Source organism: Akebia trifoliata, unplaced genomic scaffold (genome assembly GCF_017979445.1).
Source record: "Akebia trifoliata isolate Shusen 1 unplaced genomic scaffold, ASM1797944v1 Contig01424_ERROPOS340448, whole genome shotgun sequence".
Lineage (NCBI taxonomy): Eukaryota > Viridiplantae > Streptophyta > Magnoliopsida > Ranunculales > Lardizabalaceae > Akebia > Akebia trifoliata.
In genome coordinates, this window is record NW_028237696.1 from 134,704 (window position 1) to 159,040 (window position 24,337).

General features: G+C 36.6%; 1 protein-coding gene across 1 annotated transcript; it reads right to left on the reverse strand.

Moving 5' to 3' along the window:
- Positions 1–889: 889 nt before the first annotated feature.
- LOC147380396 (plastidial pyruvate kinase 2-like) lies at positions 890–23,550 on the reverse strand. Its single transcript, XM_086431755.1, has 12 exons — positions 23,140–23,550; positions 20,354–20,641; positions 19,458–19,623; positions 18,197–18,331; positions 17,928–18,038; positions 17,745–17,833; positions 16,825–16,887; positions 16,471–16,646; positions 2,458–2,560; positions 2,196–2,344; positions 1,851–1,959; positions 890–1,258 (listed from the first exon to the last, which is right to left on the reverse strand). Exons 1-12 carry the CDS (start codon positions 23,371–23,373, stop codon positions 1,151–1,153), a joined length of 1,731 nt encoding a protein of 576 aa, XP_086287881.1. The 5' UTR covers positions 23,374–23,550; the 3' UTR covers positions 890–1,150.
- Positions 23,551–24,337: the final 787 nt, after the last annotated feature.

The following is a 24,337-nucleotide window of genomic DNA, read 5'->3' on the forward strand; positions in this document are numbered from 1 at the left end:
ACAAAAATGATAAAACCAACAATAATATATATGTGAACATGGTTTAAAAATGAAAAACAATGAACAAAGGAATATAATATTTTTATTTTACTTTTGAGTGCAAATGAAACACAAAAGTGAAATTTTCAAGTGGAGTGCAATTAATAGTGGGTGATGTGCAATTAGTTGATCACAAAAAAATTATTAGTCATACATCACAGGAAAAGTCTTTACGATCTCCTTCAACTTATTTCGTCTTTTATCTCCAATGTTACTGCCAATCATAGTCGGTAGTCACTGACATCTTTTCCCGGTGTCATAATTATAAATATGAAATGCAATCATTAATGGAATATGATGAAAAAATTCTTCTTTTTTTTTTTTAAATTTATTGTTTTCGGAGTAATGATGTAGACTACGAGGCAGCCAATTACAAACTTTGGTCAATTAAGAAAAAGATGAGCACAAGTTTTTAATTTTATCCAAGTGCAATCAATCTATCAAAATGTGATCATCTACAAGCAACCCATCCTTTAAAAATAAATAAATAAAATGACAACAAACAAATAAGTATTTTACTTATCACCCACTTTAGTCTTTAATAAATAATTATTTCAAAAACGTAAGGTATACAAATAAATAAATAAAATGACAACGAACAAATAATTTTTTACTTATCACCCACTTTAGCTTTTAATATATTTTCATTATTACCTTATCACATTAGCTTTTAATCTTACAAATGCAATGCAAGCTTAGAAGCACAGACATCAGCTTCGATGTCAGTATATTCTTCTTAGAGAAAAACTCAGCTTAGGTAAATTCTTTCCACAAAACTGAAATTTAAAAACAGTAATCCAAGAAGCTGACCAAATCAACCATAATAGGCCATTTATTCCGATAATCAACATGGTATGGAAAATTTCAATAGAGTTTTATGAAAGAAGCAGTGAAACTTTGTCCAATGACAAGTTGGCATAAATCTTAAAATCTCACACTTCCAGAACAAAATGCTCTCACAAACTATTAAGAGTTTACAATTAATGCTAACCCAAAATCCTTATAATAAATATATAATGTTATAAGATATGGATGAAACGTGTCCCGGAACTGATTTGGAAAACCACCAAAATAAAAATTGCTACATGTAAGAGTTGTGGGTTTCAATCATCTACACTTTCCTGACCTGGATATTATGGGTGGATTGGAACCGCCAGATTGGCTGCCTGCCACTCTGAACAAGAGCTACTTCCTCTCCTTTTTTCACCATCCCTTGCTTCTGAAGAAGAAATACAATGTGACTATTAGAACAAATTCGTACAAAAATATTTGCTTTGCACAATGTAACAAAGACATATATGTGAAACTCCAACACAAACACAAAGACAACGCCCCATGCATAAACCGGACATGAAAACATTTCATGCAGTTTATTCCGTAAATTGAGGGATCATCATCATTAAAGCTTTGTACTAAATAAAAAAATGGTATAAGCTGAACGAATCTTTTTCTCCACTTAGTTGTCTAAACCCTTTTTTTGGCTAATTCCAGTGTGTTCCAGCTCCCACTATTACAATCCAAGTTATTTTTTGGTCTTTTTTCAAACTATTGGAACCTTCAACCTGCATATTTTCCTTCTAATAAAGGCTGTAATCGATCCCAGTAAGTAATTTTGAACTAATTTTGTTCATCTTAAATATTAAAAATAGTGTGTATGTATCTTGATGAGCACTTTGCACCAAAATCAGATAAATAATAGTTTAGAAAAAAAGAAGATATTTTTTATTCAAATAATACTGGGTTGAAAAAGTGAGTTGGCATGTGTTAGATAATGAAGTGTCCTTGTTAGAGTAGAGTTCGCTTTCAGTTACCTGCAACAAAGATAAGGCATTTGCAAAGGTTTCCTCAGCATCATTTGAGAACTGCATGCATATAGGGCATACCCCTTGGTACAAGGCCAATCTCTGTCTTACTCTTTCCCTGCATGGTCATCAAGATTCAAGTGATTAGTCGGTCATTCCATTTATGAAATTTGTATGGATGAAAAGGGGATAAAGAAAACATTCTTAGGATAGTTCCTAGATTGGCAGATTTCTGAACAATATTCTAAACTAGCCGATCACTACTCAAAGCAGCTGACTCATTTTGCCTAGTTCATAGAAAATCAAGATTTTATGACAAATCAGTCCAGAAGAGATTGCATGCATGAGACTCACTCATTTGTAAAAGCAAATATAGTGCCAGAAGGACGATAATGGCTCAGTAGGATAGCCATGAAACCAGTTCTGGTGAAGACTACGATAGAGGTGCCAAGAGTGTTGGACATCATTGTTGCATGGAATGCAAACATTTCACTCATATGGTTCTGCAAAGCACAATAAGGTTCCCGAATACAGTCAAAGTTCAAGGTCAAATGGAACTGAAGAAAAGACACGGATATATAAAAGTTACTGCAACAGAAGGAATAAAAATAGTAACCTTGAAGGCCTGTCCAAGATTAGGAGGTTTTTCACCCCCAACCATCGTTGCTTCAGTCCTCAAAGAGACTGTATGCATAACCTTGACCGCTTTCAATGGGAACCTGCATGGAAGTAATCAATTAAAAAAAAAAAAAAAAGATCCATAGTAAGCGAAGGAAAAAATTTGACAGTTGTGTAAGGCAATCTAGGTGCAGTGTAATCACAAGGGTTGGGCAGCGCCTGGGTGATATGGGTCCTTCATGTAACCAAGGTCTAAGTGACAATTTAATTTCTTCATTAATTATATTGTAAGTATAAGTTTGGCACACGCACGCAGGGGGGGGGGGGGGGATTGTTTGTTGCATACGGATCCAATTAAAAATTAGATAAAGAAGATTACCTTAAATAGGGCTTCAAAACTTGATATCTAGGCATCCGAAACATGAATGAAGGCCAAAAATAAATTAAAAGAATTTTATATGGCTACTTATACTTCATGTAATAAGAGGCTTACTTCTGCGTAGAAGAAAAACTATATTATGTTGCTTACAAGGCCTAGTTCTTCAACAACTAGGTGAACACCCTTGTGATTAGTGCCCTATGACAATAACTATTGCACAACATGTGGTTTTCCCCCTTCAACAAATCTTGGGGAAGCTAGATTGTTCCCAAAGGGCCTAGAAAGCTTTAGGTGGTTGAGAAATATAAGGTAGACTTGAGGGATTTTGAAAGGATCTAGAAAAATCTTTGGGGGGGATTCTCTAATGTACCATAATAGTTGTATTCATAGTAACAAAAAATGTCATTTTTTAAAAGTCGCGTTTAAAATGCATTTCTACCTCTAAAGATATTTAGAGCTATAAAAAAAAAAAAAAAAACATATTTTTTTACATTCTAAACACTTTTTTGCATTTTAAACATGTTCTTTACAATTTAAAGAAGGAATTTTCAATATATATAATATAATAATAATAATAACATTTTTTAGACCTATGGTTATTTTTGTGGTCGTATGGTTGTTTGTGATTTGGTTCATAAATGTTATTTAATGTGGGATTTGATGATAATATAGAATTTTTGATGCTCTGTTACTTTGCTCAAAAGATATGTTGACCCTTAATGTCTTGTAGCATCATCAAATATATAATTAGGTGAGGAAACATGCTGTCATGCATAGATATTTAATAATGTCTTTAACGTTTTTTCCCCGTTTGCTCCTAGTTCTTTCTCTTTTTTCCGAAGTTTTCTGTTGTTTTAAACCCATATTCTGACTTGATGGCTATGGTTGTATATAATCTTGTATAGCATGGGAAGGTTCTACTATGAGTCGTGCTAGAGTGACCTCAAGATTGTACCTCACATCACACATCTTGACATGAAAGTGTGTAGGAACCATAGATGCTTATTATTGAGATATGAGTCAAAAGCATCTATGGTTCTTACACACTTTCACATCAAGATGTGCAATATGAGGTACAATCTTGAGGTCACTTCAGCATTAGTCTTATACTATAAGACATGTACAAGAATAGCTCTATATTTATCTAAGTAAGATGTTGAAGAATGTGAATATAGGTAGATTTTTCGATAATATCTTCTCCAAGTCATTACAAAGGGGAGAGGTCCTTATTTGTATCCATCCCTTTGAAATCACCCTCAGAGGTTTGAGCAATACAAGACCCTAATCCTTACATTTCAAGTGTTCTTTGAGTGGATGAGTGCTTTAGAGAATTGGTAGAATTTCCTAGAATGTCTTCCACGAGTCTATATAAAAGGAAGAGGTCCCTAATCTGTATCCAGACCATTGGAATCACCCAAACAACTCAAAGATGAGATGAATTGTAATACCCTAAAAATAACCAAGGGTATAAATGTAATATTGTGTATAGGGGTGTTTTTATAAGCAAATTGACATCATGCAGATACACACCCCATTTTATCCCATTCTGCCCTTATTCTCTCTTTTCCTTCTGTGGGTAAAATGGTAATTTCACCCCCAAGGGTAGTTTGATTATTTTGAAAATGACAGTAGTAAAAATAAAATTGTTCCAAAGTGTAAGTTGGATGAACCCACATACTCAAAATGTTGGAAATTGGTTGAAGATTAGGAATTTCATGTTACCAAGGATGTAATCGTCATTTCAATTTGGATAATATTCCATTTCGGACATCTAGACGTCAAAATTTCACTATGACAAAAACAAGAAAGTTGTTCAAAATGAAATTTTACACATCAATTTCCTAAAATTTAGGAGACGAAAAGTTTTTGCCCCTTCACATATTTTCAGTGTTTTCTACATGATTTGCTCAGTGGTAGTCTAAAATTTAATTATGAGACGTTATATAATGTCTGTAAATAATTAGAAAATTGAATGGTATTGATAGATCTTAGTGATTAAAAGTTGATAAATTTTCGAAAAAAAATTGTATTTTGGTCTTTTTATGCAAGTCTTCTAAGGAGGAGCTTTTCTATGATTTTATTAAGTCTAGGGAGCATCCCAAAAATATTTAAAAAGCTCTAGGTAGGTGTTGAGTCATTGGGAGAGATATGGGGTAGGTAATTGATATTTTATCCCATAATTTTAGGAATTTTGAATTTTTAAAACTATCTCATGCCACATGTCACACTCCTATTGCACACAATCTTATTTGTTTTTAACCAAAAGTGACGCGTTTTTATCCTATTAGTTGATTCTATTGAACCCTAAGATGTTGCCAAATGACAAACAAATTAAATAAAATATCTAAATCAATGTTCTTATTGAAGTAAGGAGTGTTTTAGCCTAAATAGATGCAAAACAATGAGATCATGTCCACCTAATTTGTTGAGATCATGGGCTACTATTGGGGGATCAATCAAAATACATTTGAGGCTTTAAAACCCGAAGAAACTTCCCCAACTCGTGCCCACCTCATTCTCACTTCAGAATTTCTAGAAAACACCAAATTTTGCTACAAAAACACAATTAGAGAAGCTCCAAGAATTCCATATATATCGAAGCAATTTTCTCCCAACTAAAACACAAAAGTTTTTCCTCCCATTAAGATCTACAACATAATTCAAGTCCAACCCAAAACATTCAGTAAAATTTTCTTAAATCTTCTTTAATCTGTATGTTATAGGATTGTTAAATCTCGATTGATGTGATCATCATGATGAATTGCTTCTTAAAATTATCTTGCATTTATTTTTGTAATAATTTTATTTAAATGTTTTCCACGTTAAATTTGAGCATGCATCATGACATCTATATTTGATTGAGTAAAAATCTCACAAGCAAGGAGCCAGAGTAGCATTCAGAGCAAGACCCTAAACCCCCTGAGAAGGCCCCTTGTCCTTGGGCAAGACCTAGTACATTGTATGCATGTGATTTTTTGGTGATATTTATACCCTTTGTCCTGTTGAAAGAAAGAATTCCAATGTTTTATACCCCTTGTAATGTGGGTTGTTCTGTGAGTGAATTCTTGTGATGTTCCTACTCCTTGTATTGTGACAAGAATCCCAAACACTGATGAGACTTTTGCATGCATTTCATAATCACTATAGAAATGATGTTCATTATTTGATCTTGGATTTGATGAACCGTGTTTTCAGACCTTACCTAATCGATACATAATGGTCTTTGTAGCTAACATTCTGACTTACTCTACCACAAAGAAGAAGTATGAGGAGCATCTTCGTATTGCATTATAAACTTGAAGGGACCACCAATTGTATACGAAGTGGGATAAGTGTGAGTTTTGGTTGTCGGAGGCATAGTTTAAAATTTCATTTCGTTCTAGTGTTTCGATTTTTGAAAAAAATCGAAATGATACAGAAAAACTAATAATATTTTTAATCTTTCTCAAGAGGCCATGGTCAAAGGGGCATTTCATCAGTCTGAAAACTTGGGGGCTATATCAAATATTTACCAGAAGATGGGGGACTAGTCTAAATGACCCATTCTTCTACAAAAGACCCAAGGTCAAGGGCATTTTATCCAAAAAAGATGAAATATGTCATTTATTTTACCTTTTTGAGTTTTTGAGAGCAACACGAAGTAGGAAAGTACTTCTTTCTCTTCATGCAGATCTCTCCCCTAGATCCCTCACTCTCTTATCATGCAGATCACTCTCCCAAGATCTGTTTATCTCCTCTTGCATATTCTCCTCTCACAAATCTCACAAATCTCTTCTCAGATCTCTATCTTATTGGAAAATAGTAGATAGTAGTAGTCTAATTTTGTTATTTCTATGTTTCTTTTTCTGTGTAAGGACATTTATGTCCATTCACCTATGTAAGGGCATTTTTGTCCATTCACCATTTTTTATTATTATATATATCTGCCAAGCTCTTAATTAGAAACTTGACAATTCTACAATTCTTCTTGGTATCAGAGCCATTAGAATTCCTCTCTTGGTTCTCCTTCGATCTCCTTCATCTTTTTTGATCACATGCTGCGATAACTCTCTGCGTTGTATTTCATGCCCTATTTTGTTCATCGTTAGCCTATTGGCTGGACTGTTGGGTCCCTTTTTTTATCTGCAATAGCAGCACTGCAGCCTGTGGAGGCGTGCGACAGTACTTAAGGTGCCTTTAGAGACCTGCAATATCGGTTAGGATATTATCTGATATCCGACATTTTTTTCGGATTCGAATTCGGATATACCACTAGTGCTGTGTGTGATCAACGACAGCAACTACGACTTCCTGATTTTGATTCTCGACAATTAGAACGCAGACGAACCAGCCATAACCACCGTCTTCTCTGGTCGGTGATCGTTCAAGATTTTTTATCGGTTCGGATATTATCGAATATCCGATATTTTTTTGGGATTCGAATTCGGATATAGCACTAGTGCTGTGTGTGATCAACGACAGCAACTACGACTTCCTGGCTTTGATTCTCGACAGTTAGAACGCAGACGAACCGACCATAACCACCGTCTTCTCCGGTCGGCGATCGTTTAGGATTTTTTATCGGTTCGGATATTATCAGATATCCGATATTTTTTTCGGATTCGAATTTGGATATAGCACTATCCGATCGGATAGCTATCCGTTGACAGCCCTAGGTGACCCTCCTTATTTTCGACTGTACGAGATCTCCCTTCAATCCACAAGTTACGTCACTTCTTGTTAAGTATAAACCATGACATCTACTCACGAGATAAAGGACTCCCACACTGCTCTTGGGGGAAATTCTTCTGCACAACGGATTACTACTGCTCTGTTAGATAGTCATAACTTTCAGTCCTGGTCTCGGTCTGTGCGACTTTATTTGGGTAGTAGAGGTAAATCCGGTTGGTTATTGGGCTCCATCCCTAAGCCACCCCCCACTGATCCCAAATTTGAATGGGAAATCGATAACTATACCATTCTTGGATGGTTATTTAACTCTATGGAACAGCGTACCTATACCATGTTCATGTACCATGAGACTGTCTCTTCTTTGTGGTCGGCCCTCACTCAGACATATGCGCATGCTATGAATGACTGAAGGATTTATGAGCTGTATCGGGATATTGCTCAAGCTACCCAAGGCACTCGGAGTGTGGCAGATTACTTTGGTTTCCTTCAGTCTCGTTGGGAGGAGCTCTCGCACTATGAGTCTATGGTTGAGTTGTCTGTAGAAGCAGCTAGGTATGTGGTTAAGCGGATTGGTCGACATCAGACATACCAATTCCTCATGGGTCTACGTCCTGAGTTTGAAGTACTTCAAACACAGATTCTTAACACCACTCCTTTACCATCTTTATTTGAGACATTACGACCATTGATAGTGATGAGCGTCGTCGCCGTGTAGCTTCTTCTCAGACTCAAGTCCCTAGGATTATCTCTGCCCCAGCTACAGATCAGATGGCTCTAGCAGCCAATTCAAGGTTCTCTGATTCTCGTACTCAAGGACATGGCAGTCGAGCCCGTGGAGGCCGTGGACGTGGTAAAGGGAATGGCCTTACTTGCAGCCATTGTGGGAAGGTTGGACATGAGAAGATCTGTTGCTTTCAGCTTTATCCCCACCTTTTGAGATCTTCTGTGGGACAGCCTTCTGTGGGACATCCTTCTCCTCGTGCTACTACTGTAGAGTCTGCATCAGTTTCTCAAGGGACTCTTGGCACCATCGATTTGCAACATCTCTAGACTCAGATTGCAGCCATTGTACGGGATCAGATCCAGGCTCACACTCCCTCATTCTCGACTGTTGCGTCGGTTATTACACCTCAAGGTACATCCTCTGCACTTCATGCTACTTAGTCTGGCTCTGCTCCACTGACATGGGTAATTGATTCTGATGCCTCTAATCACATGACTGGTGAGTCTAGTCATTTTACATCCTCTATTTTCCCTACTACTCATAGGGAGGTTCGTCTTGCTGATGGGTTCCTCACACCTATCCACAGCAAGGGTACTATCTCATTATCGCCTAATTTTTCTCTTGACTCCGTGCTTCATGTCCCTCACCTATCTCTTAACCTTTTATCTGTGAGTAGCATTACTAAATCTTTAAATTGTTCTGTAATATTTTTTCCTACTCACTGTATTTTTCAGGACCTGACTTCGAGGAGGATTTTTGGCAAGGGGTATGAGAAGGATGGGTTGTACATATTTGGATCTCAATCGATTGCGGCTCCAGCTTCTGTGCTTCCATCATCTGGGAGCCACACTTTTTCATCTCAGTCTTTAGATTTATGGCATGCTCGCTTAGGACATACTAATTTTCAGCACTTGTGTCCTTTATTTCCTGCTTTAAAAACTTCTTGTAGTGGGCACAAATTCCAGTGTTTTGTGTGTGAACTCTCTAAACACACTCGTACCTCGTATGCATCAGTTTAATGCAATGTTTGATTTAGTTCATTCTGATGTTTGGGGGCCTTCCCCTGTTACTGCATTTAATGGTCATAGATACTATGTTACATTTATAGATGATTATTCTCGTTGCACTTGGATTTATTTGATGCGTTCTCGTTCTGAGGTGCTTCCTATTTTTGTTAATTTTCTTAAGATGATTCAAACTCAGTACAACATCACTGTTAAATCTCTCAGGTCAGATAATGGGGGGGAATATATTTCGGATGGGATTCGTTCCCATCTTCATGAGAATGGTATGCTCCATCAGTTGACATGTCCATACACTCCTGAGCAGAATGGGGTGGCAGAACGTAAGAATCGTCATCTCATGAATACAGTCAGGTGTCTTCTTCGAGGCATGCATGTTCCTAAGGCATATTGGAATATGGCAGTTCTAACTGCGGCTTTTCTTATTAACCGCGTTCCGAGTCGCACCTTAGGAGGACAGGTACCTCTTCATGTTCTTCAACCCGACCACACTCTCTTCCCCATTACCCCTAGAGTCTTTAGGTGCACATGCTTTGTTCAAGATAGGACTCCCACTCGTACTAAATTAGATGATAAAGCCATTCGGTGCGTCTTCTTGGGTTATTCTACTATGTCCAAGGGGTATCGGTGTTATGATCCGGTTTCTCACCGTGTCATACATTCTCTTGATGTTACATTCTTTAAAAATATTCCATATTTCCGTACTACTTCTACTTTGCAGGAACCTTTTTCTTCGCAGGACCCATCACCTATAATGCTACCCTCTCCGATCTTTCCTTCACCTCCGTCGGAGTTTCAGGTCTACACCCGTTGCCCTCGTCCATCTCCACCTTTGCCAACCTCCTCCTTGGACTCAGGTATATCATCTCCTACTCTTACACCTATACCTGCTCCTATTCCTTTTGTTTCTAACTCACTTACCTATTGCTCTTCGCAAAGGTAAACGAGGGTGTGTTACTGATCATCCCATTGCACAGTTTGTCTCCTATCAGAGTCTTTCTCCTTATCAGGCCTACCTTACTCTTATTGATTTTATTCGAGTTCCTCGGTCTGTATCAGAAGCTTTGCAAGATCCTCAGTGGACTAGAGCTATGACTGTTGAGATGGATGCTTTGCAGAAAAATAATACCTAGGAACTTGTTGTAGAAATTCTTATAAAGGTTTCTTGGTTATTTCTAATCTTCCAAGGGTTCTTTTGTTATTAGTAACACTCTTATGATGTTAATATATATATGAGTGAGAGAGAGAATAAAACAACTCTCTTCTTCTCCACAAAAACCCTAATCCTAAAACTCTCAAATCTACTCTTGTTACCCTTCCATCTGGGGAGCGAACCGTTGGTTGTAAATGGGTCTTTACGGTGAAATACCTCGCAGATGGCACTGTTGATCGGTATAAGGCGCGACTAGTTGCTAAGGGGTTTACGCAGACTCCAGGGAAGGATTTTGGTGCCACATTTGCTCCTGTTGCCAAACTTTCCACTGTTCTTCTTATCTCTTTAGATGCTTGTCACTCATGGCCTCTTCATCAACTCGATGTGAAGAACACTTTCTTGAACGGTGATTTGACTGAAGTTATATATATGAACCCCCCTCCTAGGTTTCGTCTTCAAGGGGAATGTTGTGGGAAGGTATGCCGCCTTCTCAAATCTCTGTATGGTCTAAAACAGTCCCCGCGAGCTTGGTTTCAACGTTTTTCAGAAGTTATTTTGTCTATGGAGTTTACCAGATGCCACTCAGATCATACTTGTTTTGTTCATCGAGGATTGGATGGTCGATGTGCTATTGTTCTAGTATATGTAGATGATATTATCTTGACAGGAGATGATGTCCAATGGATTGACAAGGTGAAGATGATATTGGGTCTTGTTTTTGAGGTTAAGGACTTGGGTCCTCTCAAGTACTTCTTGGGGATAGAAGTAGCTCACTCTCGACGAGGTATTTCACTATCTCAGCGCAAATACACATTGGACCTTCTTCAGGATACTGGTATGCTTGGTTGTCGTCCTACCTCTTCTCCTATGGATCAGAATCATAGACTTCATATCGAATATGGTGATCTATTATCTGATCCGGCTTCTTATCAGAGACTTGTAGGTCGTCTGATTTATTTGACTAATACTAGACCGGATTTGACCTTTGCGGTTAGTGTAGTCAGTTAGTTTATGCATGCTCCGCGTACATCTCACCTTGAGGCCGTTCATCGTATTCTTCGCTACTTAAAATCACGTCCTGGCCTTGGGCATTTCTACTCATCTACTGCTCAACCACATTTGTCATGTTTCACTGATGCTGATTATGCGGGCTCTCTTACAGATAGGAGATCTACCTCTGGTTTCTGTACATTCCATGGAGGTAACTTTATCTCATGGAAAAGTAAGAAACAGAATGTGGTCTCTCGTTCTTCTGCTGAAGCTGAGTATCGTGCTCGGGACATGTGAGCTTCTCTGGCTTCGATCTTTACTAACAGAATTGGGATTTCCTCTTTCTGGTTCTTCCTCGTTGTTCTGCGACAACAAATCTGCTATCATGCTTGCTTCTGACTCAGTTCTTCATGAACGAACTAAGCATATAGAGGTTGATGTTCACTTTCTCAGGGAGAAAGTTCGATCTGATGCCCTTCAGACAGTCTTTGTATCTTCTTCAGATCAACTCGCCGACATGTTTACAAAGTCTGTTGGTCCTTCTATCTCTAACTCTCATCTTATCAAGCTGGGTTTAGTTGATATATTTGTTCCAACTTGAGGGGGAGTATTGAAAAATAGTAGATAGTAGTAGTCTAATTTTGTTATTTCTATGTTTCTTTTTCTATGTAAGGACATTTATGTCCATTCACCTATGTAGGGGCATTTTTGTCCATTCACCTTTTTTTATTATTATATATATCTGCCAAGCTCTTAATTAGAGACTTGACAATTCTACAATTCTTCTTATCTCTCCTCTCGTAGATCCCTCCCTCAGATCTCTCCCCCCATATCTTTCTCATTTATAGATCAGAAAAAAATTTAAAGAAAAAGATCAAAACATCGAATATTTCGATTTCAAGTTGGTTTCGTCTCGACAAGGTAAAAAATCTGAAACATTCCATATGAAACAAAACAAATTTTTAAACCATGGTCGGAGGTGAAACTTCTCGGACACGTCATTTCGGAAGATCGTATCTTAGTTGACCCTTCGAGGATTGAAGCAATAATGAAATGGGAGCAACCAAAGAATGTGTTTGAAATCTGAAGCTTTTAGGGCTTACCAGAATATTAATGCCAATTGTAGAAGGATTTTCCCAACTTGTAGGTCCTTCAACAAAATTGACCAAGAAGGGAATAAAGTGTGTTAGGGACACTGAGTGTAAATGGTTGTTCAAAAAAATAAAGAGGAGACTCACAACAACACCAGTTTTGATTACCCCAGCCAGTGGGCAAATGGTATACCACTTATAGTGATGCATCTCTGAAACGTTTGGGTTGTGTATTAATGCAACACTGTAGAATGGTGGCTTATGCATCGTGAAAGTTGAAATCCCATGAAACAAAACTACCCTACTCATGATTTGGAATTGGCGGCAATTGTGTTTGCCTAAAAGATTTGGAGGCATTACTTGTATGGAGAGTGGTTGAGATCTCTGACCAAAAAAATCTCAAGTATATCGTCACACAAAGAGATTTGAACTTGAGCAAATGAGGTGGATATAATTCCTTAACGACTGTGATTTCACTCTCTATTATCAACTAGGAAAAACAAATGTTGTAGCAAATGCTTTGAGTAGGAGAACACAAAGAATAGTGGCTAGATTGCAGGATTGTGTGTATAACCTTGTAGCTCACCCAGCCTTACTCCAGAGAGTGATAGAAACTCAAAAGGAAGATCAGTGGCTGGAAGAAATTAGAAAGATCTTAGGGAGAAGTGCACTAGAAGGTTGGTCAATGCATGTTGATGGTAGCGTAAGATTCTTGAATCATATCAGTGTACCGAGCAATTTGCAGACTAAAGAAGTACTCAATGAAGCTTATCGATCAAAGTATACCATGCATCCAGGAGGGACGAAGATACATCGAGATCTGAAATGCCAATTTGGCGGAAAGGTATGACAAGAGACATGGCCGAGTTTGTTTCTAAAGGACTCATGTGTCAGCAAGTGAAGGTGGAACATCAGAGACCCAAAAGGATGTTACAAGCTCTACACATAGAAGTGGGATAACACCATTATGGATTTCAAGATGGGATTACCAAAAACAGCTCGAGACAAAGATGCAATTTGGGTAATAGTAGACCAACTAATAAAATCTGCTCATTTCCAAGCTATAAAGGTCACAAATTCTTTCAATACCTTGAGTCAACTGTATGTTAAGGAGATAGTGAGGTCGCATGGAATTCCCTTATCCATAATCTCTAAGGAATTCACTTATCCATAATCTTTGATTGAGACCTGAGATCTACTTTCCAATTCAGGAAAAGCTTGTGGAGTGTAATATGAACTCAATTAAATTTTAGCTCAGCATTTCACCCCCAAATCAATGGTCAATCAGAATGTGTGATTCAAATTTTGGAGGACATGTTAAGAGTGTGCGCTTTGAACTTTAAAGGCGATTGGAGTAATTTCTTACCTTTGGCCTAGTTCACCTATAACAATAATTATCAAGCCAATATTGAGATGACACCTTACGAGGCGTTGTACAATAGACTGAGCAAATCCCCCTTGTGTTGGACAAAAATTGGACAGAAAGGTATTTTGGATCCAGATTTAAACTATGTTCTAGATCTTAATGAGAGGAAAAATTCTCTTATTATGACCGATGGCAAATTGTTTTTTAGGAGCTTCTCTAGAGTCGTTTCTTTAACAAAATTTGGTGTTTTTAAGAAATTTCAAAAGGAGAATAAAATGGGCACGATTTGGGGAGGTTTCTAGGGATTTTAAAGCCTCAAATCTATTTTGGTTGATTCCCCAATAGTAGCTCACAATCTAAACAAATTAGATGGTCATGATCCCATGTTTTGCACCTATTTAGGTTAAAATACTCTCTACTTCATCGGGACAATTGATTTAGATCTCATTAATTTTATTGCCACTTGGCAACATCTTAGGGTTCAATAGAAACAACCGATAAGATGAAACACATGTCACTTTTGGATAAAAACAAATAGGATTGTGTAAAATAGGAGTGTGACGTGGCATAAGATAGTTTAAATAATTCAAAATTCCTAAAATTATGGGATAAACATCAATCAACCACCCCTTTTCTCTCTAACGCTACACCTATATAGAGCTTTTTAAATATTTTTGGGATGCCCCCATAGACCATAAAATCACATAAAAGCCCCTCCCATGATGACTTCCATGAAAAGACCAAAATAACGTTTTTCTGAAAATTTATCAAAATCATTCAGGCCCATCAACACCATTCAATTATCTAATTATTTTACAAACATTATTATACATCTCATAATAAATTATAGAAACACCCTGATATATACACAATATTATGTTTATACCTTTAGTTATTTTCAGGGTATTATAGGAAGACAAGTTCTCATTCCTTACACCTCGAATGTTCTTTCAATGGGTGAATACGTCAGAGAAGTGAGGAAAATCCTAGGACTCATTGGGGAAGACTGACTTGAGCTAAATTTAGGAATTTGCTCATGTCACGTGGGAACCATGCTTGGAAAGGTCAGGTCCATGATAACCAACCTAGGGACTGGTTTGGTGCAAGGGGCTCTAAGCTAAAAGAATTTTGAATACCTAGATGATTTTGCTCTCCAGTGAGCTTCGAATAAATAGAGAAAAGATAGGTACATGTGGTTACATAATGTATAACTACCCTAACTGCATGATCTAATCCTAATTAACATATAATATGATTTGATATATCTACATAGACCTTAATAAAATGGTGTAAGCAGTTTAGGGAGTTTAGAGGCCTCTTCTTTGAGGATTTTCTTGTTAGGTGGGATCTTACTTGTAAGGGGGAGGGATTAGTTGAATCTTCTTTAGTTTTCTTATCTTTGAAGGACTTCTTGTCCTCCCATCAATAAAGAAATATATACATTCATAAAAAACAATAATTCTGTAATACGAGCTACACAATAATCACCTAGGTGATGTTAGGCAAGGCTTTAACTACATTGCAGATATGCTATTCAAAGTTTAAAAATAATAATAAGAAGTCGATGACGTTTGTCTTGTTTGTTAGAAAACCAAACATTATGCCAATAATTGACAACTAAATATGGGGGATGTTTAAGGTTGTTTTATGCCTGCATGTTTCTTGAACTAAGGTCACCATGAATGTTCCACCTAGCCTGAACACGAATGCAAAGCAGTGAAGTCTCACTTTGTTTGGAGTTAAAGCCTGAATAATCATAAGTTCATTACTACTTTGCCTTTTGTCTCAATGTAGCAATCTACTTGGTAGAATAAATTGATTCCCCCTTCTTCATTGAAATACGAGGAAAGAAACCATATATCAAGTGGCTAGACAAGGATAATATGAACACGCTTCTTCATTGTAGTACACTTAAGGTCTAAAGTAGTGGGTTTAGAGGTACATTTCAGCCAGGTTAAAAGCCACGATGACTCAACCAAGACGGTATGAGACAAAGCAAGACAAGGGAAACACAAATCCTTAGTAACTTCTCCCAGTCAACCCAAGACTAGGATGGCCTGGCAGTCAATTCCAAAACAACAAAACTTAGAACTATGCATACTGTCTAGTCATGAGCCGTTCAAGATTATTTTTACATGTTTTATGTCATCATCTCCACTATGTGGAGGTTATTTGTGTCAAAGGCAGACACCTCATCTTGTATTATACACCGACTATCTAGGTAACATGGAAAATATTTCAAGGGACACCTTGTATTTGATCTTTTAGCATCACCAATGTTGTGATATTCCTTCAAAAAAGAATATTTATGATAGGGTAGCAGGAAGTCTTCCCTTATTTGTTGGCACATAAGGTAGTTTGGGACCCCATATCTGCTTTATGATGGGACCAACCTAGTATATCCTCTAAGTATGCTCTTGGATCAGTTTTTGACCTAGGAGACTTCATAGGTGGGATCCATAGAATGACCAACTACCCATGAATTGCACCACTTGCACATGCTATCCTCCCATCAATCCTAACGGAAGTATTTAAGCTTCATCATCATCAAAGCCTTATCCCAAAAATTCAGGTTGGTTTAAGTATTTAAGAGTCAAAAAATAAAAAGAACTTACTTCCCATGGGCGGTTTCTCCGGAAAGCATAACTGCATCAGCACCCTCACGAACTGCAATAGCAATGTCTGACACCTCTGCTCGGGTAGGTGTAGGATGAACAATCATGCTTTCCAGCATATTTGTTGCCACAATAACAGCTTTCCCCATGCTACGACACATCCTAATGATCTCTTCCTGCATGAAGGAACGATTTGTATTTTAAAAGAGTTTGGCAGAAAACAAGAGCATATTCTCTAAGTATGCTCGGCAAAAAAAAAACAAAAACAAGATTGATCAAAAGATATCCAAGAAACATGTCTCGTGCATATGATATTATCTCAATAGACCATCTTCTATCAGAAATAAGAACTACCTGCAGCAATGGAACCTCCTCAATTGGGAGCTCAGCCCCAAGATCTCCCCTTGCAACCATAGCCTACAAGAATTATTACATAAGACCAGGAAAAATGTTAAGAACTTTCAGTGTGAAATCCAAAATATTTCCTTTGTAGTAGTAAACATGACGTCAAGATCAAAGGTAAAAAAAATAAAACCAATGTAACCAACTAATGCATAGAAGGCCTTAGATCGTCAGGCTGGCTTTTCGCACCAGAGATGTTTTAATTGTGATTTTATGAGCCATTAAATGCTTGTTCCAACCCCTCTGATTGAACAATAAATGCATCTGCACCGAGAAGGTGGTGCAAGGGATATAGCTAATGCTGATATATGGACTACAAGACTGAAATTTCATGCCCCCCTTCTATTTCCGTAAAACAAAGTAACAGCAGAATGTAGTAGTCATGAACAAGACAATCAACCCACTTAACATGCTCCGAGTTATTGGTGATAAACAAAATTCATCATTTACGTTGAAGAAAATGCAAAAGTTTATCAATGTCCCACAAGACAAAGAAAGCACCAAATATAAAAGAAAAATTTTGCAATTTAAATTGATGGTCTAGCTGGGAAGACGTTTAAGTACACACATGGAATGTTGTGGATCGTATGATCCTAGCATGTTATATTCCAATCCAATTTGAGCCTTCCACTTACCATTTTACATCCAATTAAATTCTGACAACAGTGTCTAGTACTACTAAAAACATTTCTAGAATATGATATTTATATCATATCAAACAGAATACAGGCATGGCAAGCTCATTAAATGTATTATTCCACCAAGCATCAATATCTAATCATATCCACTTTTAAAACAAATGTGTCTGTGTCAAATATAGCAGGCTAGCAGGAACAATGAGGAAGGAAATACAAATATTTGGGTTCACCCACCCCATCAGATGCAGTGATAATCGAATGAAGATTTGGTATAGAGTCTGCACTTTCAATTTTCACAATCACGTGTATATCTGCACCGCAGCCTGCAAAAAAAGGAGGGCCGGACCTATAATTGATTGCAAGTGAAACACAATGCTGATCCTGACAGAATGTAAGTCATATATATGGATGCTTTACTTTGTAGATAATCCTTCAATTCATGGACCACTTTAGCATCTTTAACAAAGGAAACAGCATAAAAGTCTACTTTATTATCCACTCCAAACTTGATATCATCCCAATCCTTTTCTGAAGCAAACCAAAACAAATGGTTATCAGCAATCAAATAACAATAGAAATTTTAATCATGTAATTAAAGAGCTTCCGTCAAAAAAAGAAATAAGAAAATCAACAATAAATCTGTTGATATTCTGAAGACTATATAATTTGGTGCTCCAAGATCCCACCAGTGATGGATGGCAGTGTAGCACTTTTCCCTCGAACATTCAGATGCCTTCTAGACTTGAGCTCCCCTCCATCAACAACTTCACATTTCACCGAATCTTCAGTCTTGGACTTCACCAAAAATGACATCATTCCACCTTATAAAAATAAAAATAAAAATTGAACATCAGTTTTGCAAAATCGTCATGGCAGGAAAATTCTTCATGCTTCAAGAAGTTTCCAATGTTCATTGTCTCATTGAAAAAGGTTTAGGAGCCCCAAGAAATTGATGGAAGGCTTGTAGCTTGCAAGGTTGCAGTAAACTCCCAAACATTCTATTCTCAGCTTGAAGCATATAAAAAACTTTGATAAACACGAATTTTATTAAAACAATAACGAAAAGGGGGGTTGAGGAGACCATCAGAATACAAAGTGAAAAACTACCAAAAAAAATACATCACTACACACTAAGAGACCCAAGTTTCAACTGAGGTCATCTAATGTTACAAATTCTATTCCATCTGAAAAGAAAATCTTCAAAGAAAACCCCTCTGAACTCGTTGAACACAAAATGAAGAACGCCCAAAATAGCAATGATGATCTCTTGGAGAGTGTGCTCATGCTCCTCGAAAACCCAGCTATTACATTCTTTCCAAACACCCCAACTCATAGCAAAGCGAAAAATACTCAAAGAGACCTTTTAGAGAACATGAAAAAGAAATCCTAGACATTGCCACCCCTGAAAGTTTTCCATTATAGACTTTGAAAAGCAGGATGAGAAATCCAAAGCCACTTAAAAATTATGGGACGATCACAAATCTAATTCCCAATAGCTTTATTGGAAGACTTCAACATTTTTCTTCCAATAGCTTAATTGGATAAATATCAGGAAAACTTTATAAAGAAACAAAAATGCGAAATAATGTGATAAAAAAAACACATGATTGTTTCGTGACATATTTGAGGAAATTAGAAATACAACTTTTGCCAAAATATTTCAATATCTAAAATGATCATCCAAGAAGATTTAAAAGTCGGACCAAACTATTGCCAAAATATTTCAATATATAAAGGTATCATATTAATAAAAGATTGAAAATTTAGAAAACAGCACATTCCTAGAAGATTTAAAAGTCGGACCAAACTAGGAACATCAAACCTCAACAATGCCCATGTGATTGACAATACTAGAAATAGAAGCATATCAAATCGATAACATCTTCTCATCAAGACATTATAGAAATAGAAACATGTATGTACATATAAGAAAGCATTGATGCATACCATCAACAAGTAGCATGTCACCCATTTCGACATCGTTAACAAAATCATCATAGTTCACACTAACACAATTATCTGTGCCAACTCCTCTTTTGATAGTGAAAGTGAATTCCTGACCAGTGGTTAATGTTATTGGCTGGGGTAAATCGCCACTCCTAACCTCAGGGCCCTGATAACAAAAAAAATAAAAAGAGAGACAAGTTAACATTTGGGGAAAATGAGAAAAAGAGAGATCCAGAAAAAAAAAAAAAAAACATTTCAAAAACACAAATATACTCAAGGGGACTACAATAGTGGTGCAACAGCTTCCTAGTGTGACCTTACAATGGTATTCATCGAGGTGAAACCCATAAGAATTTTTTAATTAGCACATTCAAAAGGAAAATAAATTCAAAATTTGAAATCAGGTTTGAGATTCGAAGTCAAAAATTGTAACTGTTGCTTTCTGAAAAATACCAGATAATCTCATTATTTGAATTTGAAGAATAAATGGATAAAAACATTGCAATGTAAAGTTGTAGAGCCATTATTTTCAGGAAAGGGGAGACAGGTACTGAAAAAAAAATGGGCCTGTAACATTTGTCCATTATTTACATTGACCATAATGGGTCCCTGGTATTATTTTTATAACAGTCGTTACATTACCACCACGATCATTAATTAAACAATGATGATGCACATGAATAGAACAGAAACACTTCATAGCATTTCTATTCTTCAATAAGCAGACATTGATTAAATTGAGGTTGACACTCAAGCCCCAGTTATGAATGGAAGAGAATACTTTAAACGTGTAGTCGTGTACCATTTGCTTGGTTACACTTCCAATTTCCCATATTGAGAAGAGGGGATCTGAAAACATAGCCTTGCAGAAGGAAAGAGCATGAAGAGAAACCCACCTTAGTATCCAGCATAATCGCAATAGCATTGTCTTTGGATTGTGCATTATATTCTTTAACTAGATCAATAACTTTCTGATGTGATGCATGGTCTCCGTGAGACATGTTCATCCGAGCAACATTCATACCAGCCTCAGCTAGTTTCCATATCATTTCCCGTGTGTTTGTAGAAGGACCAATTGTGCAAACAATCTTTGTCTTACGTCTAACTGTTGGCTTAGACCACATGCCCACTGCTGTGTCCCCAAGCTGCTGAATGCTCTGGAGATGTTGAAATTCCTCTTTTGTCTAATCAACAATAAACACCACACTATAGTGAGATGAGAAAAATAAAATAAAAAATAAAAAAAATACTTGACTGTGATCGTATAACGGTTCTACTAGGAGAATCTGCAAATAAGTAGAAAAATAAATAATAGGTGTATGCTAGATATCAATGGCTGATAAACATACCCAACCCCAAACCCAGCCTAGATAAAGGATATATAAAAAAGGAGGGAGGTTGATGATACCATCACTCATATGGGTACTCTTTTAGATATGCATGTCCATTTTTGGTAGTCCCAAAAGTATGAATCTAATTGGGGAAAGGTCTACTACATCGATTTGGTAGTTCCCAATAATCTTATTGTTAACTCCATAAAAGGTTACTCAAAATCCAAAATCAGCATTAAAACTCAATTTGCGGCGACTCAAACCTTCTTTTTGGTGACCCATTCAACCAATTCATGAATCAAGTTAGAAACTAAGGAGTCCTGAATTGGATGACATTTCAATAGATTAAAGCAGCTCCTTAGAGGGATCCATGGTCTTATATTTTCCCAGTATTATAAACAGTATTCAATGGACAAGTTTTTCATTTCTTGTATGTTTAGCATTCTTGCTTGTTACTTTAGAAAAGAGAATGCAATAACACGCTTTCTATTCCAATTCCCATCTTAACTATTGCCAGCATGGTTTCAAAACTCGTCCGAGACCAAGATGTATTGCCTAAGTCATCTCGGTATCAGGCATAGACTAGACGGATAGACAAGTCAATTTTTCGAACGAGATTTAAAACCCCACATTCATTTTTCTCATTTTTGAACGAGACATCTCAAACGTATCGGAAAACTGATCTGAGACGACTCGGTATCTGGCATGGACAAGATGAGACACGAAACCGAGTTTTAAAACCATGATTGCCATACATTACAAGAAAAACTATCATGAGAGGAAAATATATTAAGGTAGACAGAGATTAGACCATGTGAATCAAACAATGTATAAAATGAGTCAAAACCTCAAAATTCAAACACCATCATTGGCCTCCTCCTTACAATTTAAGGCTACAACATATTCTTGAATTTGGACAGCATAAAGTACAACAAAACCTCTTAACAGTTCTCATTCATTAAAAAAAAAAAACTGACTGCATAGCTGAGGTGGGTAAAGTTAGTGTTGGAAAAGCTCCAACATTCAACCTTGATATATGAAATAAATTGAAGAGAACGAATAATAAAGAGAAATCAATCATAACACATGAATCTATGTGGAAACCCCCTAAATCAGGCAAAAACCATGGAGCCACATGATTTCACTATGCTCAAAGACCAAAAAAAGAATTGCAATGTTTCTCCTGCAGAAAACTACCATAAATTAGGGTTAGCAGCCTCCTAACAAAAAAGTACAGTTTTGCCCTTCGGGCTGGGGTTTCGGCCCCCCAAATGTGTGGATTGATTAACAGTAACTACTTGTTGACCAGAACTAGTTCTAGAATCATTAATTATACAAACAAGGTATGACTAAAGTCAAATGAAAAAAGAACAGAAATATTAATATCATTGTCCACATCTTAGATGGAGCTCAATTAAACTTGTACAAATTGTAGCAAATCACAACAGTTGACTGTGTTAGACTCACAAATTGTGCTACTTGACATTCTTATTACCACTATTATTGTGGTAATAAAAACCACTATAACGCACCCAAAAAAGAAATCTAAATAACAAAACTAATAAGCCACATAAATAAGCTTATTACAAATACAAGTTTAGAGGTTAGATCCCACCTTATTTGCTAAGAAATACAAGAGAAATCCACAATGTCAATCAAAACAGTTTGTAAAGGCCAAATGGAATAAAAGAGAAATATTTTAAAAAAAAATCTTAAAAAAAAGTGAACTTCATGTGACAACATAATATCACAAGCCAATCAAAGCCATTAACATTAATCACTGAAGCAAAAAACAGGCGCTTAATTTAATTTAATTTTTAAATAAATAAAACCAGATACTTATTTTAAAATTCTAATAAGGTGCAGATTTTGTGATAATTCAATCTTAAAATCTATACATTTCAAACAAATATTTAAAAGATTATAGGTATAGATACGATTAAGCTATATTTATATGAGAAATAAAAATGATAATTGAAAAAGAGAACTGCTATTGGCACCCAACGTTTACTTATAACACCCCAATTTCTTAAATCATTTTTCATACCTTAATTAAAGATTAAAACACACCATTCGAACATTACAAAATTTTGGTTCAAGTTATTGTTTAACATTAAGATTAGGCTCATATAAAATCCAACATCTAGCAAATGGAAATCTAAAAGAGAGTTTCTACTGGCACCCCAACTTTTACTTATTGTCAACCATTAATTTATTAATATTTTTTTTTATTTTAATTGGAATGTAACAAGTAAAAGGCGGGATGCAAATCGCAGCTCTCTAAAAAAACCCTCATTTTTTAAAGAAATTGAGAAATTGAGATCGGTAGATTAAGAAAGAAAAGCTTAAACCTTTGGTACGTCTTCGGGCGAAACAGGAAGAACTTCAGGTTCCGCTCTTGCAGATCTCTTCGCCATGATCGGAATGTAGTGGAAAACTCGGTTGTTCTTCCATTCTTTTCCAGAGAAAACCTTCGCTGGAAAACCAGTAGGAGGTTTGAGCTTCTCAATAGGATTCTTTACAGATCGAGCAATGTTGCAGACAAAGGATCCTTGTACGGATCTAGTACTTACAACTTGTGCCATGGTTGAAGAATCGAAGCAACAAAAAAAAAGAGAGAAATAGAGATTTAAAAGGTCGAAGAAAGTTTCTTGTGTTTCTTTCTTTCTCTCTTTGGTGAGCTAACTATGAAGAAATCGCCGATAAATTTGGCGGAATTTAGAAGGACAAGAGAAAGCTTTGTTTGTATCGAAGATTGTCTTTGTAATCCACAGCATAGTTGGCATGGTTTTTAATTACGGTTTAACGTCTCGTCTCGTCTCGTTCAGCACCGATACCGAGTTAACTCGGACGAGACATCCCGCTTCGTTCGAATTGAAAGAATGGCTTTTAACCATGGGGACGGTTCGAGGGACTTCCGAAAAAACGTCTTCAAAACAGACGTTTTGTGAACATTAGATTTTGTAGGTTTAACGGCTTAGATTACAGGAGACAAAAGTGCACTCTAGCTGTAAAGAAATGAGTTTTTTATAAAAATGAGAGGTATTTATTTGTACCTCCCTCTTTTTTTTCTTTTCTATTTTCTTAAAAGGAATAATCTCTCACTGTCTCATCTCTCTCTCAAAATACGGAACTCAGCCCTCTCTCTCTCTCTCTCTCATTGACGGCATCATGTCTCTCTCTCAAAATACGAAATTACAGTCAACCGAACTCAACCCTCTCTCTCTCACTCTCATCGACGGCATCATGTATAGCCATTAAACGTTATTTATGCTTGGCAGAATCTTGAAAAGGCAATTGATAACAAAGCACCACATGAAACATTTTCTTCATTGGGAAATATTCTCTCTTGCAAGATAGCTAGAGATCCTTCTGGCCAATCGAACGGCTATGGATTTGTTTAGTTTGAGGATGAAGAATCAGCACAAAATGCAATAGATAAGCTTGATGGAATGTTGTTGAACAATAAGCCAGTTTTTGTTGGACCCTTTCTTCGTAGGCAGGAAAGGGAGACTGCTATAAATAAGGAAAAATTCAATAATGTTTTTG